The following is a 17,730-nucleotide window of genomic DNA, read 5'->3' on the forward strand; positions in this document are numbered from 1 at the left end:
CTTTCACCTCGGCAAATTACAGCTAACGGTAACAGAGTAAAATAGTCTTGCCCGAAACAACAAAAACTAGATAACTGCAAACAGACTGCAGAAAAAGCTAGCTGCAAGCAAACTGGCGTGAAAGCTTACTGCATTAAAAGCGCGATCTATAAAAGGTTGAGGCTGACTCTGATCCTAAACTTAACTTGAAACGGCGTAACTCCCTAATCCCTTGGGGTTAGTGGTAAACTTTTTTTTTTTTTTTTTGCGTTAGGGCTAGGATTTTGCGTTAGGGCTAAGTCTGTAACCCTAATCTGAAACTCTAATCCCGACCCTACGGCCTTGGGGTTACCTTTTGCGTTAGGGCTGGGACTGTAACCCTAAAAATTTAGCTGACTTCATCGTCTTGAGAAACAAAAGGTTTGTAAAAGAAAAGTCAAAAGACGCCGCGCAAGCAAAAACCTTGTCTTTTTGCATGTGTTATTTTTCGAAAACGAAGGAAAGACCAGCAAAATTAAATACAGGGCAGTGTTGAGCACATGTAAACGAACTTGCGTGCGAAATTTGGAGTTGTTTGTGACAATTTTCAATTTGGCCAAAACACAAAGTGCGTTTCTTGCGCTTAAGCCTTCAAATAATATGCCAATTTCAACAAAATCGAAAAGCAATAAACTTCATGTAAGCATCACGAAATGTTAATAACGTATCTCCAACTTAATGGTTTTCAATTTGGTTTCTAGCTAAATACTATCTTCTATATATATAGCTCATAAAACCTATTTACAACGACAGTACAAATCAACAAAAAAATTAACTGTTTTTACAACATAATTATATATTAATATTTAACCTAAACGGGGCAATAATATAATGTAAAAATATGACATACACCTCTAAATCGCAATTGCAGTTGGAATTTACATTAAGATCTACATCAAGGCATACATGATATACACCTCTTACGTTACCGAAGTGGTATTGCTTATTTCGCTATTTGTTTCCCTTTTAAAGAATATTTACAGGAACCGATATGGGCTCCAGTTAAAACAACAGGGCATGTGTTAAATTCAGTGTAGTAAACCGGTCAAAATACTCAGCGCGTGCCGCCTAGAATTCCGGAATAGTTTTGATTAACGGCTAACGGATTGCATTATTCGTTTTAAACATTCAAATTTAACGTGTGTTCACGTGTTCACGGTTGGATGATCTACAATATTTAAATTAAATTTGAATGTTTGAAACGAATAACGCAATTCGTTCGCCGTTAATCAAAACTACTCCGGAATTCTAGGCGACACGCGCTAAGTTTTTTTACTGTAATTGTAATATCACACAAGCTCTTGCCACGGTTTTAAATTTTAGCAAACTAATTAATTTAATCATAATTTCGACGGCCTACGGTAAGGCTTGAACACTTTGCGGCCAATAGCATACCCGTCGCTTCCTTTCAACGATGTTGGACTATAACGTACCAGTTCTACCAACATTGTATTCAATGTCTCTCTCGCAGCTGTCACGCCACTCGTGACGCAGAGAGCGTTGCGTGACGCTCGTTGGACATCGTCGTGACGCTCGTTGCGTGACGCTCGTGACGCGGTTGGAAAGGAGCGTTTCCTTCCTTTCTTCCTTCCTCCCAGTTCCATTTGAAAGCAAGTAGCCACCTTCTCGTGGTTTCTCTTGTTTCTCGTGCATCGCGTTTCTCGTCTTGATACATGAAGTTGCACGTTGTTTCTCGCCGCGCGTCATGTCTCCTTTTTCGCGCGCCCTATTACGTTTCTCTCGCACCGCAGATCCTTTTTTCGAGAGTCGCGTCTCGTTTCTTGCGAAAGAAATTAAAAACCATTTCTAACAGCGTTTTCACAGTTTAAAATACACGTCTCTTAGAATCACGCCAGCACCAACCTAACGACAGTGACCGTTTGAACTGCGGAGAACAGGAACTTTATTGAACTTAGTTAAATATTTTTAGCCATGTTCTTCATCGAGATCTCTATGTGCTCAGAACCGGAGCCTACGCTGCATGCTGGCTGATTAGATCAGGGCAGTTAGCAATATTTCTTCCTTCTAAAGCCCCAGTGCTTGGCTGAAAGTAAAGGATGCCATTTACCTAGAAGAAATGAAAGAGACATTTATCAGTGTCATATCTAGCCTTTAGATTGCGCGTAGTTGCTTTTTAAACTCGTAACACAAACATTGCTAAGAAAAAAGGGATGGTTTCCTGTCTCTGTCTGTCTGTCTGTCCGTCAGTCAGTCAAGAAAGGGTCTGTTAGAGTGCCTTGCCCAAGAACACTATACAGTAAACCCGACCGCAAGAACTGGGTCAGAACGTAAAGCTGTTTTTTTTTAACCATAAAAAAGCTCCCGGTGTTGTGTTCTGGCCTTTGTGTGTAGTAAATTACAGTATGTGTACAGGGCATTTGAACATATACATATGGAAAATGCATTATCATTATCATTATCATTAATTACTATCATTAACCTGGAGCACATACCTCGAAATGATCAATGCAGCCCGTAAAATCTTGCACAAATGAAGCATCATTATCGAGAGCATTCGGATTTACATTCGACAACTGGCGGACTCCTCCCAGGTAGAAATTGGAATGAACATCTAAAGCCACAGCACTCCCAGGAGACGTCAAGTTCACAGGAACACCACTATTCACGATCAAATGTCCAGTTTTTGCGGTTCGACTCGCTCGTACTGTGTGCCACGTGTTAAGACTGACTGTAACGTTGCTCTTTGCCTCGCCGACACCTTTGCCAAGGTCATATCTCAACTTGACAAACCTACAGGGAAAACAACACAGATGAATACTGAGTGCAACAAAAGAGAATTAGACACAAATATTGTCGCTGACTAATATCAAACGTTTTAAACAACGTTTTTTGAAACTTTTAAAAAGATGTTTCGGCCGAGAATCTTCGGCCTTCCTCGGTTTTAAAAAAGCCAACGGCTTACAACGGTTACATTATGCGCGTGCGAGAGTGTCTCACAGAACACGCGTGACATGGCGAAAGCGCGCGATCGCTGCGCGAGACTTTAAATATCACACTCTCTGAATCCTTTATTTCTCCTCTGTGAGAATAGGGCCTTTGATCAGTTTCCTCCACTCTACCCTGTCTTCCGCAACATTGACCGCCTCTGCCCAGGTGGCAAAACCCATCTTCCGCCTAAATATCACACTAGCGATTTGTAAATGTCGGGAATGTATATAATTATGTTCATTTCCCGCCTTCTGGTCCCTTAGAGAATGCCATGCCTCAAGGAAGAGCCTCTTGTGGTAGTCCATCACCCTATCCACAATGGTTGCCTAGTCGAAATCCATGTTGTGGTTGAATTCGTTTACGTGTTGTGCCACTTTTAAGTTACTGTCACAAACATGAACTTAAAATGTGTAAAAGAGAATTTCTTTTATACATTTTCATGTGCTTATCGGTTGAAATTCTTTGGCTGCAAGTGAAATGAACGTGCAAGAGCGTCGACCATGGAAAAATTTGGACACTTTGTTAAATAAACCTTACCCATTGTGTAGAATAATGGACAAGAAGTCGCCTGTTGTGCTTTGATCATCATACGACACATAAAACAGAATCCCATTGAGTGCCAAGGGCTTGAACGTGATGGTGACCTGGGTACTAGATCTGATGTCCGTCTTTGCAAACAGCATGTATGAGAAATTCTGGAACAGTGGTGTTTGGATTGAAATATCTGCAAACAGGAGGATAAGAAATGTATGTATCGTCTCGATTAGGAAAAGACTCACTTGCATTTACTTTTTACACACATTTATAAAATACATGTATTATATATAGAGCGATTTTCAGCCGGGTTGTTCAAAGCATAATTAAGCTAAACCTGAGGATTAACGCGAATTTTGATTTCAGCTTTTCAACTTTTCAGTGAGATTTTCTGTTTGTATTTTCCGTCGTTCAGGTTTGCCGTGAGCAATAAAAATACTTTTATAAAAGAGAAATTGAATCCTCGATTAACTTTTAATCATAGGTGAGTGTTAATTGGCTTACGAAGAACAACCCGGCCCAGTGTCGTAAAACCAAAGCCAAAGTAACCACTCTTGTCATTGTCAATTACAAAGTACACAGACAAGCAATCAATCAAAACAACAAGTGAATACATGCAGTCTGCATTCTTGCTGATGCACGAAAATGTGTGTGAGCAAGGCATGATGGTTGACAAAGTGGTGCGAGGTTTTAAAGCCAATCATTTAGCGTAGTAATGCGCAAAAACAAAGCAAACGCGAATTACTTTCGAAACTCAAGTGGAAATCGCTCTATGTGTGCTATAATACATGAACGTTATAACTATTAAAAAGGCAAACGTCTGCTCAAAACTGTGTGATGTACATGTGCAGAATACTTAATGATTAGAATTTTGAAATTATTTTCACACTTCAGACAAAAAAGAATACAATGTACTGCATGTGCATAAAATGAAAGCATCTACCAAAAGCATAAGCACAAAAAAGGACAAACACAATCATTCTTCTTATGCTTCCCCCACTAGGAATCACCGCAGCATACACATTAGGCGTAAGCACAAGAAGAACAAACAATTAAATTTTTGTTTTCATGTGCTTACAATTATGCTTATTCCCCATGAAGACAGCATGAAGTGAGTGTGTTTGTTCTTCGTACGTGCTTGTGCTTTTGCTGGTGCATACATGTACATGTACATGTATGCCCAGTGAAAGCACAGTGAAGGACAGTGTTAGAAGCACTACGTCAATATACACATGTAGGCATGGCGGCTGTCTAATAAATAATGGATACGATTCATAAGTCAGAATAATTTTCAGAATAAGAGACACAGTCAGTGTATATTCCAATCATCCTATTGAGAACAAATATCAGAAAAGCTTCCATAAGAATGAACACTTATTTAATTTGCATTATTTTAACAACAGTTAGCTGTCTTCTAACATGTATTCAAGGTTGATTGAATTAATGAAAACTACCATGCCCTGATAATCATTACAAAGGGCTGTTGCCTGTTAAACTAAATACAATTCAATTTTTACCCACCTTGATTGCAAGTTTGCCCTGTTTTCCCCAATGGACAATCACACTTAATATCCTGCCCATCTGGACGACAAGTACCACTAACACAAGGGTTATCATACCCATAACATGGCACACGTCGACTGGTGCAGTACAGGCCAGCCCACTGTGGTGGACAGGAGCACAGGTATGTCGCTCCTTCTCGCTGGCAGGTTCCATTATTTGAACATGGTGGCGTGCGGGACGAACATTCATCGTAGCTCTCATTTCCGACATTTCTTCCCTTGACTACAGGCCACTCTTTGGACGAGTCTTGCACACTTGTTGAAGTCGAAAGCTGGATGAATGGCGTTCTAACATCAAATTTAATGGCTACATCATAAATAGAGCCATGAAATCCTCCACTTTTGAACTCCAGAACACTTGGGAGCTGGCGCGGATCAGGAATGCCACCGATATAAAGTGGTTCAAACAGGTTAAGTCCAACCAGGGGGGGAACTGACTTGCCTTCTTTACGCTGCTGACTATCAACATAAAGCCAGCCGTCACGCCCATTCCGTCCAGCGACCACCAAATGCCACTCTTTGCTTGGGTCCAGCGGCTCGCTGTAAATCCGAGCACTTCCACTACCAAGATTATATTGCAACAGCACCATGTTGTTCTTTAATCCAACTGCAAAAAAATCGTCTCCACTGCCTAGAAATTTATTCTGTGCACTGTAAACCAACAGGCTGTCATTCCAAGATGTGGAAGAGTTGTCGAGCTTAAACTGGAATGTTACATGGAAGCTGTTCACTGCATCTCTGGGTGCTGGGTACTCTAGGTATGATGGGAAATCTTGTACAATAGTGAACAATGGAACTGTAATGTTGATCACTGGGAATGAAGTAAAAATTGCAACAAGTCAACACTGAAACAACGATCATCTAGAAAAATTCTTCCCTTATTTTTTTCCCAAAACAAAGCCATGGCATTTGGTATTCTGACAAGGTTTAAAATGGCAACTAGTGTTTAAAGGTATAGAGAGTTAGCTAGAGCATATCACTGGATATGAAGTAAAAATTGCAAAAAGTCAACACTGGAACAATTACATAATTACATGTAAGGGGCCAGTATGTTGTCAAAGTCCAGAAAGTATTGCCAGTATAATATGTAAATAAAACACTCATTTAGCGGCCACCTTTATTAAGCCGCCGCGACAACCTTTTGGCCATCCCATTAAGTATTTGTCTATTGTTTTACCTCTATTAAGCAACCACTGAGAATTTAATACATAAAGTTTGGCCTTTTTCCAACAAACTAATGACAGATTACTCCAAATTTGAATTGATGATTGATAAAAACATTCAAACACATGCTTATTATCGTCTTGATGTGATTCCATTGTCACTAAGCTAAGTAATAAAGTAATGTTCCTATTGGGACTTATGCTAATTTTTGGCAAACCCCTTAAAAGCGACCAACTTCTATTAAGCAGCCACTTACCATTTCCCTATTAGGTAGTATGGATTGCTGCTTAATAGTGGCTCAACTGTATCATCTTGAACAACTCTTCCCATTATCAATCATCAATGAATGATTTGCCACTAATCGGATCCTGTGTTTTGCGTGGAGGATTCTGGGATCGCTAGGGGGCAAACATTGCGAGTCGCTAGAAGAAAATGTATGGCGAAAAGTTTTTTGACGCTCAAAAATACGATTTTGGAGGGAGATCAAGGCTTTTTCACCAGTATTTTATCAGAAATGGATTTGGGCAATGTTGGTACGTTGAAAGTGTTAGGTTTTGTTTGAATAACCGTAAGATATGCGATAAAATCTACTGCTTTTATGAAGGTTTACATGTATTGTAAAATAGACATCGCGTATTAAACTGGGGTCTCGAAATATTATAAAATTGGAAATAGCTCAATAAAGCCCTTTCAGTAGTTGAATAATATTTAACGTTTGCACAAGCTGTAAATTTATTAGTCACGTCTTTTCTAAACAAATAATTATTATATGGCTTCGTAATATTAAAGGTGACAGACATTCACAGACTCCTACAATCGTGACTTTTATAAATTTCCCAATCGCTTTTGGATTTGGTCGTTTATTAAATCTATTTTGTTTATTACTAGTTTATAACGGGAACTATATCCTGTCAGCTGTATTATTAAGAAGTGTTTTAAGTTGAGTAGAGCCCTATCTGCCCTATCAATGCCGCCAGCAAATGTGTAGAGGTCGAAGGTCTGCGTAGTTCCCCGGTAGTACATTTTTACACCTCTGCACTGTATTTATTTTTATATGAACTTTATGTATTGGCTATTGGAACTATTGTGATTTATCTTGGCTCATTTATATTTGCAAGATGTGCTTTAAATTCGTTCTGGAAGGACAAGATGTTGATACGTAAAGATGTTGATTAGTACAGTGTTGCGTGAATGTGTTGCTTCGTATCGCGGATGACATGTTTATTTTTGTTTAGCCAGAGGCTGCTTAGCTTTAATTTACTTCGAGAAAGATATAACCTTGTTTTAGAGCCGGCCATGCTCATAACAAATCATTTTTCTTATTCTTGGGCAGGTAGAGTCTTAATATTCCATCGCGAGGAAGAATCTTTTGCCTCTCTGGGTACCTTCGATAGTTATCACATACTGCACAATGATGACAGTGATCGCTACCGGCCGGGCATATTACTAAAATTATTTGTATAACTTAGCATAGAAATAATCCTGTACACACGTACATACAACCCAAAAGGCTTTATTAAGTAATTTCCTCCCGATATAAACCTAACTTGTAATATTTCGAGACCATTTTGAGATGTCAATTTCAAAATAAACCTTACGAAAGCAAGGAGGTTTATCGGTAAGGACTTGATCACATATTTCACGGTTATTCAAACAAAAACTTACACTTTCGAGTATGAACAATGCCCAAATCCATTCCTGATAAAATACTCGCGAAAAAGCGTTGATCTCTCTCCAAAATCGTATTTTTGAGCGTCAAAACAACTTTTCGCCATACATTTTCTTCTAGCGACTTGCAATGTTTGCCCCCTAGCGATCCCAGAATCCTCCACGCAAAACACAGGATCCGATTAGTGGCAAATCATTCATTGTATTTCACACATGCAGACACCTTATAATAATTATGATAAACTTTCAATATTCTTTCATGGGAAGAGCAATCTTATCTAGGGGAATCTGTAGAAGAGCTGTTACAACGTTTGGGAAGTGTGTGAGGCTTAATTGGAAATTCCAGAAGGGTGGGGGTCTCACGAAAAATCCCTTCTGTAGGGGAGGTATGTATAATTTATGGAACTTCACATTCTCATAACCTCTTCTACTGATTTAGTATTGGTATTGCAAGGAGAAATTTGATGTCGGTCACTGTTGGTTCTTAAAAGGTTCAGTTGAGTACCCACCTGTTTGGCATTGCACTCCTACCCTTCCCAAGGGACAAAGACAAACAAAGTCTTGAGGATTGGAATCTTTCGGTATACACTCTCCACCATTGCAATTCTCTGATTGACAAGCTGTGTGAGTTTCACAGTTCTTTCCCGAGAATCCGTCAGTGCAATTACAGCTGTAGTCATGCAAGTTGTCCTCATGCGGGATGCATACTCCGTTGTTCTTACACGGCATTCTTTGGCATGCTGGCATGTCACCTTCATTGATGTTAAACCAGTCTTTAGCATCTAAAAAAAAGAAAGTTACATGTAAGGGTAATAATAAGTCCGTAATTTTATCTTTGGTTTTATCTTTTTTTTTTTTTTCAAACCAGTTTGATTTTAATTTTTCATTGCCTCATATTCATTACTACAATCTGAAACAAAGGGAAATAAAAATCAAACTGGTTTGAAAAATTCTAAACCAAAGATAAATATCATAGACTAGTGCTTTTCTTGTAGGTCATTTTAATTATTGATTTTCAGACTTAATCTGTTTTCAGCCAAGGTGAATAGTAAAACAATTTCAATTCATTAAAAAAATCCCAATTAATAAATTCCAATTGATTAGCTGGTTAAAGTACGTACAATGTAACCACAACTTGTGTATTACACAAAAACAAAAATGACTTTGAGCCAATGTCATGCACATGATTGCACATTGTGCACATACACATACATACACATGTGCTTCATGTTTGTCCTAAGATCGCCTGATCGCAGGTTATGTTTGTCCACGTTGATTTGGCGAGACCACGCTAACTCCAACTCGGTTACTTCTGGTTTGATTTGCCCTCAATTCATTCACTATCGACGGTTTCAAGCTCCCGCTATTTCGGACTTTTTGTTCACCTGACGGTTTGAAATATTAAACGACCAACTGCGCGTTGTTACAGCAGAGACGAGTAGCTGGCACACTGGCTTTTATAACTATGCTTCGACTATGTACAACACTTGAGAGAGGTGTGGCCTTGTTGAGCAATTTATTTCTCGAGGAATCATTCAAGCGACAAGCTCTGTCATTATTTTTCTTGACTCGAGACTCGATACTCAAACCTCGAAATTTTCGACTCGAGACTCGAGACTCAAAGTTTTCGAGTTTCGAGGATCGAGTCTCGAGGATCGAGGGACTGTCAACTTACATTTGAGCAGTACTGTACACTGTAGCTATCTATAGTTTGCAAATTTGCATTAAATTTTTAAGTTTATAAAATACATGTAACTCAAGTACCAGGGGTTTCAAAATGTTTTGAGGTAGGCATCAGCAACTGGAAGAGTAGGTGGCTGTGACAAGCCACAAGCTGGTTGCTTTTACCAGGGTAAACGGCAACGTAATTATAATCAAGTAGCCATATGAAAACCATTAAGTACACACTGTACATACGTAGTTAACCAATAATTATTATTAATGAACCTTGCACATTTTTAGAATGCATACAGTACCTGCAAAGTTGAGAGTTTCTCCATTAACTTGCACATCTCTGATAGATCCAACAAAGGACGATGACGAAGCAGCATTGCCTTTAGTTTTGCTGGACATATCGAAGTTAGGAGGGACGCCTCCTACATACCAGTTGGTGTAGAGTTGTATCCCGCGGAGTCTTCCAGTGACTTCACCCTTACGTTGTGCACCATTGCCAACTTGTAGGGTGCCAAAAGCTGTTTGTGCATTGCTGACATAACTAAAATATAACAAACAGATTATGAGAATCTGCAACTGCATGTGTATTACTAGAAACATTAATTAATCTATCACACCACAAATAATTCAATGACCTGGTGTCTGTTATTATAATAAATATACCCGGTATACATGTACTTCCAAAGGTAGAGTGATGTAAAGAGAGTTTGACTAAAGTGTCTAGTGTCTCGATTACCCAGACCGCTTGATCTGGACTTCAGCACGCTTACCATTAGGCCAACACACCTCCCTACTGGTTTGAGTAGATATGTACAAATTCTGGATTACACTGTACATGCAATGTATTTTGTTGTTTTTCTTTCTTTTATAGAATGTGAAGGTGGTGGGTCTCAAAAACCAAATTGTTTAAAGATGCGTACATGTACATGCATGAAACTTAACTGGAATTTCTAGAGAGGTGGTGGGAGGAATCTCACCATAATACATGTATTATCTGGAACAACGCATAAAAATACTACAGTTTATTAAAAAAAACTAGCAATGCTATATTGCAATTCCTGAGTTTTGATTGGTTAACAGGAATGGTATATGAGCCCATATACGATAGACCAAAACATTAATATAGTAGGTGTACACATGAACGAGAACAGCCAGGGAGCTTCAATATTGCAATTCTTTGGGAGTTTTTAATAAAACAATTATTCCACTCGTGCTTGTTGGATATGAGATAGTTGTCATTAAAGATGTGAATATTGTTCATCATGATGTATAATGTAAGAACGTTTATTGGTTTGTCTCATGATAGAATCACTTTGAGTTGTTGATCGAGATGTTTCTACTGCAATACTGCTTAAGTCTTCATCAGGTGATGAGGTCGATTGTTTATGTGTTGCTATTTATGGCACGTTGGTTCGCAGAACGTGCCATAAATAGTGACGTGTAAACAATCGACCTCATCGCTTGAAAAAGACTAGTTAGCAGTATAATTACAGTTGAAACATCACGATCAACACCTCAAAACATTCTATCGTGAGATAAACAAATAACATTCATTCCTACAATGTATGAGATACCGGTAGTTACATGTATAGCCAACTTGGTGCTACATGTACACTGTTGGGTGTATGTTCCTCGTTGGCTATCCACCATCTCATATCCAACACGCGCCCGTGGAAAAATTGTTAAATATTCATTTTTTGGTCAATGTCAGATTGCAAACTACATGAAATGCACACTGACTTGTACAGTGCAGGGCTTCTGATAATTCGCGGGAAAAAAATTGAAATTTCACGGGATTTGAAGAGACAAATTCGCAGAGAAAACAGCCAATTTCGCGGGATTTTCGCGGAAATTTTCGGGGCAAATTTTTGTTGACAAGCAAACAAGAAAGAAAAAAGAAAGATTCCTGACAAAAATATTGGAAGGATGTCAAATTCAGGGCAAGAAAAAAAAACACAAAAGTTCATCCAACACAGTTCTGAAGGCAACTGTACTTGTTTCAAGCGGTAAGAAAAACGAATAAAGCTTTACCGAAATGCTTGGCCGGTTAACCTCCTTTTTCAGCTGCAATTCAGAGCCAAAAACAATAATGCAATAAACTTATTTTCTCCACATCGCTCTCTTGTGTTGCTTTGCAGTTTCCAAGGTAAGATTGTTCTAGATCAAAGGTTTAAATCCATCTGTGAAGTCAAAACATTCTTGTGTCTTCATTCGTGTACGATTAAACATGTGCCTGCATTACTACAGACAGCAGTTTTCTTTCACTTCGTGTAGTGTCAACGAAACGTCTTCTTTGCCACCAGTCCCCAGGTTTTCGCAACATCAATCTAAGAACGCCTGGTAGTTTGGTACGATGTTTACTCGTGGCATTGATGAAATTTCAAGATAAATTTGCACGTTTATGGCAAAGTAAACAGCTCCAACAGCCAAGATAAGTTTCAAATAGGTTGAACTGACATGTATTTGGTCGAATTTCTAGCGAATTTCGCGGTATTTCACATGTTTTTGTCAATTTCGCGGGATTTCGCGGATATACCTAAATTTCGCGGCTCCGCGACCGCTCGAAATTTCAGAAGCCCTGACAGTGTGTATATATTTTGTCATTTTTCCACTTTACTTTATGATACATCAATCAATCAATCAATCAACTTTATTAAAAGAGGGTAACGGCAAACAGTAAAAACTACTGACAAACAAGCGGCCCTCGGATTACAAATTACAACTACATAATATATACTCGGATTACAAATTACAGCTATCGTTATTGTAACAGGCATATAGAAACTTACGTGACTGTTGCTGTAACTATTTCACCAGTATTGACCTTTTCATTGCTTTGGATAAATACTACGCTGTCACCAGGATCAAATCTGAACTCTAGTTTGCCACCCACAACACGCAGCTGGATAAAATCTCCTCGTTCTTTATGGTCAGCAGCAAAGATAAGCAGTCCATCGCTAGCTTTTGTCTGGAAAGTTATGTCAATCCTGTTTTCTTCATTGTTAAATGAAATACTCCTGTATACTAGATAGGAATTCCTTCCAAAGGCTGGGAAGTGAAGGTTGAACTCTGCAGAAAAATCAAAATACAATGTATGAATTTAAAATAAAGCTTTTGGCAGCCAAGTGTCATTACATTATTGTAGTCACAGTTTAAAATTATTAAACTATATGTGAAAATTGGACAGCGATAGAAATACAGTCAACTACCACTATAATGAACAACTTCAGGACCATGATTCGGTGTCTGCAATAGAGAAAGTCCAAAGTAGCGGGAGTTATTTTCAGTAATATTATTCTTATTCGCCGGGGCTTAATCTCCTGTCCGTAATAACCGGGTTTGACCGTAATAGTGGGGTGTCCGCAAGGTGGGAGTTGACTGTAGCTAGAAATAAAGTATTATTAATATTTAAATGTGTTCTAAAAAAATTTAGTTTAACATTTCTTTTCCTTTTTCTAATAATTCAATATTATGATCAGAAACAACTATCAACTGAAGGAGCACAGATCTGCACTACTGTATGTTTTCATGCCTAAGTGGTGTTGCATAACTATCTATAAAACCAGGCATAACTAATTAATCGATGACATCAATGACGTCAATGAAATCAATGAGTAATCAATAGGTAATCGATAGGTAATCAGTTGATTAGTCATTGATTATTGTCGATGATCAATGAGTAATCGATGACTAATCGATAGGCCACAAAATTTTTGGTCATTGATCAGTCATCGATTGCATCGATTAGTCATTGATTGCATTGATTAATCATCGAAATAATAAAGAGCTGGGTAAAGTGAAATATTGAAATATCAGCTGTATTTGTGATTAGCCCTTCACGTCTTGATATGCCGGAAAGTTATTTGACCTTTTGTGAAGGCGTAATTTCGTCAACAAGAATGGCAGTTATAAAGAAAAATACGTCTAATACAGATGAAAAATCACAAACAAAAAAATGGTACAAGAAAGCAAGGAATGTGTCTTTTGTGTGCAGTATAATAGTTGATGAGTAATCGATGGGTCATCGATGAATAATCAATAACATTGATAGGTAATCAATTACATCAATGAGTGATCGATGTCATCGATGAGTAATCGATAGGCCACAAAATTTTTGGGCTTCGATTAGTCATCGATTACTCATTGATCATCGCCAATAATCAATGACTAATCAACTGATTACCCACTGATTACTTATTGATTACCAATTGATGCCACTGATCATAAATTAGTTATGCCTGAATAGAATTAATTATAAAGAGAAGAATAAATACTTGTATATAATTATTGTACATGTAAAGATGTATGAAAGAATTTAGAAGAGATCAGAGAATTTTCTAAACTCACCACTTGTACAAACAGGTCCAACAGTTGGATAAGGGCATTCACAGCGGAACTTGTTTCCTATGTACGACTCGTTAAAGCATGTCCCATTGTTACAAGGGTTGTGAATACACGTCTGGTTTATTAAAGGCGGAGTAGTTGGTGTAGGCGGCATCGTCGGCACTACAGATGAGGAAACGAGAACAGTACTCATTGACGGAGATATCTTGACAGTTGATGAGTAATAGACAGTAGACAATGATGGTAGAGTTGTTCTAAGGAATGAAGTTGATGCTATTAAAGAGTTCGACGTGGTGAATGAAGATAATACTGAGGCCGTGCCTGTGGAATGTACAGTGCTGTTATGTTATATTTAATAGGAGAGGAAGAAGTGATGGCATCTGGCTTGAAGGAGATGATGTGAAGTGCAATGATGAAGACAAGCTAATTAAGGCTGGTCTTGATGAAAAACTATCCGTGGATTCAGTTGTCATGGTAACCAAACTTGGACTTCCACTTGGCATCGTGGTTAAAGAGACAGCTTGTGAAAAAGTGCTGCTGACTGATGTTGGGGAAGGTAGCGCAGATGTAAGAGTCACTTGTGATGACAGAATGACAGGCAGTGTGGTGTTAAGAACTGATGAAAATGAAGACGAAATTCTTGTTGTTGAAAGTGACTGCTGTATTGAAGATGAAAGTGTGGGGGGGGTAGCCATCTTGCTAGTCAGTACAGATGAAAATAGTGACGCAGTTGAGGATGACATTGGTTGTGAAGTGCTCGTTCTTGTGCTTACTTGGTGCGATGTTTCAGGGACAGAAGATTCCAATCTTGTTGTATAAACAGAGGAGGAAGATGTCCTTTGTGTTGTAAAGCTAGAATTTCCAACCAAGGTAGTAGAAAATAACTTACTTGTTTGAAAAGGTGTTGTTGACATAACTGCAACAGACGATGAGGTGATGTTCACTGTACAGTTTCGACCGGTAAAATTAGGAGGACAACTGCAAGTATAATTGCGACGTTTGTCCCCTGTCCTTTGACATGTCCCGCCATTTTTGCATGGATTGTCTGCGCAAAGGTCACGAATAACAGTTTCACAGTTAACTCCTTCAGTTTCTGGTGGGCACAAACATGTGTAACTGTTTATGCCATCAAAACAAAATCCTCCATTTATACATGGACTAGACTTGCAATCATCAATGTTATTTTCACAAAAGGTTCCTTCGTACCCAGGTACGCAAGTGCAATTGAAGCTATCAGCTACACCTTCTGTGTAATCTACACATGTAGCTCCATTTTTGCATGGGTTTCTGCTGGCATGACAACTGTCTAGCTCTTCACAGTATCTTCCTTTGTATGCATCACAGCATAAACATGAGTAATTCCGTGTAAAAAAGGTTCTTGCATCACTTCCGCAAAGACCTACGCCACTACAGACACCCAAGTTAGGCAATGTTGGGTTTACGCAGCCTGACTGTTGACGGCTACGCACATACAGTTCAAGCCTTATACCAAATCGGCAACTAAACAAGTCAGTAGTAGTTATAAAATACTTGATTCCTGGTGGGTTTAAATACTTTGACGGCACTTGAAATTGGGTGCTTGTCCTGTTTTGAACAATTTGTCCATTTGAGCCACAGCTGTAGAAAACATCTCTTGTAACATTCAGAACGTCCATAGTGATTAAAAGTGGTTTGAATCTCACATCATCCCCCTGTATAACTGTTTGAGGAATTTGTTTAGGACCCCTTTCAAATCCCAAGGGATCACTTTCACCATAGCATTCTTCAGCAGACTGGCCATCACAAATATGACCGTTGTGCCCCCATTCTATAACCGCTATTTGAGGGGTGTTATTAAAGCATTGAAATCCAGACGGGCATTGTAAGCTACAAAGCGAATTTGATGAGAGAGTAGTCGCATTCTGAGCCGACACACTACTGAAAGCGAAAACCCAGACAACGCAAATTATGGCCAGCCGTTTAAAGTTAAACTGCAGTAATGCCGAATACATTGTCTTTCGAACGAGTTCGACGTTCTTAGGCTTTCACGAATACACGCAAACTCGCAGTGTCACAGTTCAGTAGAGATAGAGAGTACGGTTAGTTCCTTATCGTTTATGGAATTTAGCTTAAGCTTAATATCTTCTTCGAAAGCTCGCGTATCAAACTCGCGAGGGGTTTTGAACGTTGATTCAAGGTACAATTTACTCGCGTTTTAAATGAATCTCCATTCCTCCGCCAAACAACAATTGCTGAAGAGATGAATTTGCTGAGAAGACGACGAATTCAAACTTCACGAGGAAAGAGCAGCTGTCAAAATACTTCAAATGTTGTGTTCAAGCGAAGATACTTGCGTTCGGCACAAACAACACAGTTCTCCAACGTTCGGTGAATTCCATTCGAGTCCCAGCGCTTGGAAAGTGTTTTTAGCACCGTCTTGTTGTAAATTGCTGGTAAATTCCAAAGCTGTAAATAACCACAAACGGATCCAACGGTTTAAAACAAACAGCTGTGTCAAATCGAAGCTTGCTGCATGAAATCGACAGCAGATCTTAGAGATCAAATATGGCGTCCACACGTTCTCGGCAATTTACAAATCGCAGCAGTAATCTTGGTGTTTTAGGACATTAAAAACGACTCCTCAATAAGTCTTAAATATTTTATGGGCCTCTCTTTCTGCGGTGACTGGACGATGCTTTTTAAAACTCAAATATTTCACACCAAGGGAACGCTTAGCGACCGTTTGCTTCGATCTCATTTCAATAACAAAGGTTGTTAGGATCAGGTGCTCTATTGTTTTCTGTGTTATAGCGTCTTCTGATTGGTTCGTTTTCGTGATAACAATGGCTGCGCGGTCGTTGGAGCTAGAGTTGGAGCACGCATCATCGCTTTGTAAAACAAATATGTAGCTACTTTTAAATCCTCTGAAATCCCTTGGAACATTCTTTGCAAACTTTTAACAATGATTTCGAAGCAGAAGTGAGTATTTTAATAGCAGCATGCAGCCCTTACAACACTGCCCGTAGAGCTTTATTTGATTCTTGGCAAGAAACACACTAGAGTCTGGGGATGAAAACTGATAATCTCGTTTCCAGATCTTTCAGAAGAGCGTGTTGTCGCGGCCAAGCGCACGAGGTGACCCGATCGCGAAGTTCAGGTTCAGGCGATAGAATGTAATAAATGAATTCAATCGAATTGATTCAACTAATGAATTTACTTGCAACAATTGCCTATCATTTTCTAGCATCCCGTAGTCACATGCACGTGTTTTGACAGCTTTTTTGGCACAGTACAAGGCATGGCACAACCCAGTACAAGAAACTGAGCTAAAATATCCTGTACCAGCACAGGCAGACCAATCGTAGTAGTGAAATTTAGCTTATTTCAACTGAATAAAATGTACTTATTTTCACTCCATTTTTGTTTGGACTTTTCCACACATTGTTGTTTCTTCAGTTGTCCTGCTAAGGCCTGGTTAAGGCCTGGTTCACACTAGCGACATAACGACATGGACATAACGACATAAAGAAAAGTTCAGTTCTTTCCTTATGTCGTTATGCTTATGTCATTACGGTTCTAACTAGGTCGTTATGTTATGTTGTTCACACCGGTGACATAAGCCTCTTGGATGGGATGCTTGTCCATCGCAGGTTTATCGACCTCAGCATTGAATTCGCAAGTTCCCATTTTTACTTATCATAAACTGAAGCAAGAATTTTAGGCAATAAACCTTAAAAAGTGACACGTTCAAACAGTTTGCGTATAGCTCAGAGCGCAACAACTCAAATGATTTTCAACAAAGTTGAGCAAACAGAGAACGGCAAGTTTGCCCTCGACG

The 17,730-nt window shown here is 39.0% G+C and overlaps 1 protein-coding gene across 1 annotated transcript; it reads right to left on the bottom strand.

Moving 5' to 3' along the window:
- Positions 1-702: 702 nt before the first annotated feature.
- Positions 703-17,375, bottom strand: LOC144666949 (protein eyes shut homolog). Its single transcript, XM_078528394.1, is given in 9 exon segments — positions 703-2,086; positions 2,472-2,769; positions 3,505-3,691; positions 5,023-5,874; positions 8,405-8,677; positions 9,872-10,110; positions 12,359-12,638; positions 13,917-14,257; positions 14,259-17,375. Coding segments are annotated over 9 exon segments (4,212 nt in total). The 5' UTR covers positions 15,905-17,375; the 3' UTR covers positions 703-1,990.
- Positions 17,376-17,730: the final 355 nt, after the last annotated feature.

This window comes from Oculina patagonica, chromosome 9 (genome assembly GCF_052425735.1).
Source record: "Oculina patagonica isolate OP01 chromosome 9, crgOcupat, whole genome shotgun sequence".
NCBI classification, from domain to species: domain Eukaryota; kingdom Metazoa; phylum Cnidaria; class Anthozoa; order Scleractinia; family Oculinidae; genus Oculina; species Oculina patagonica.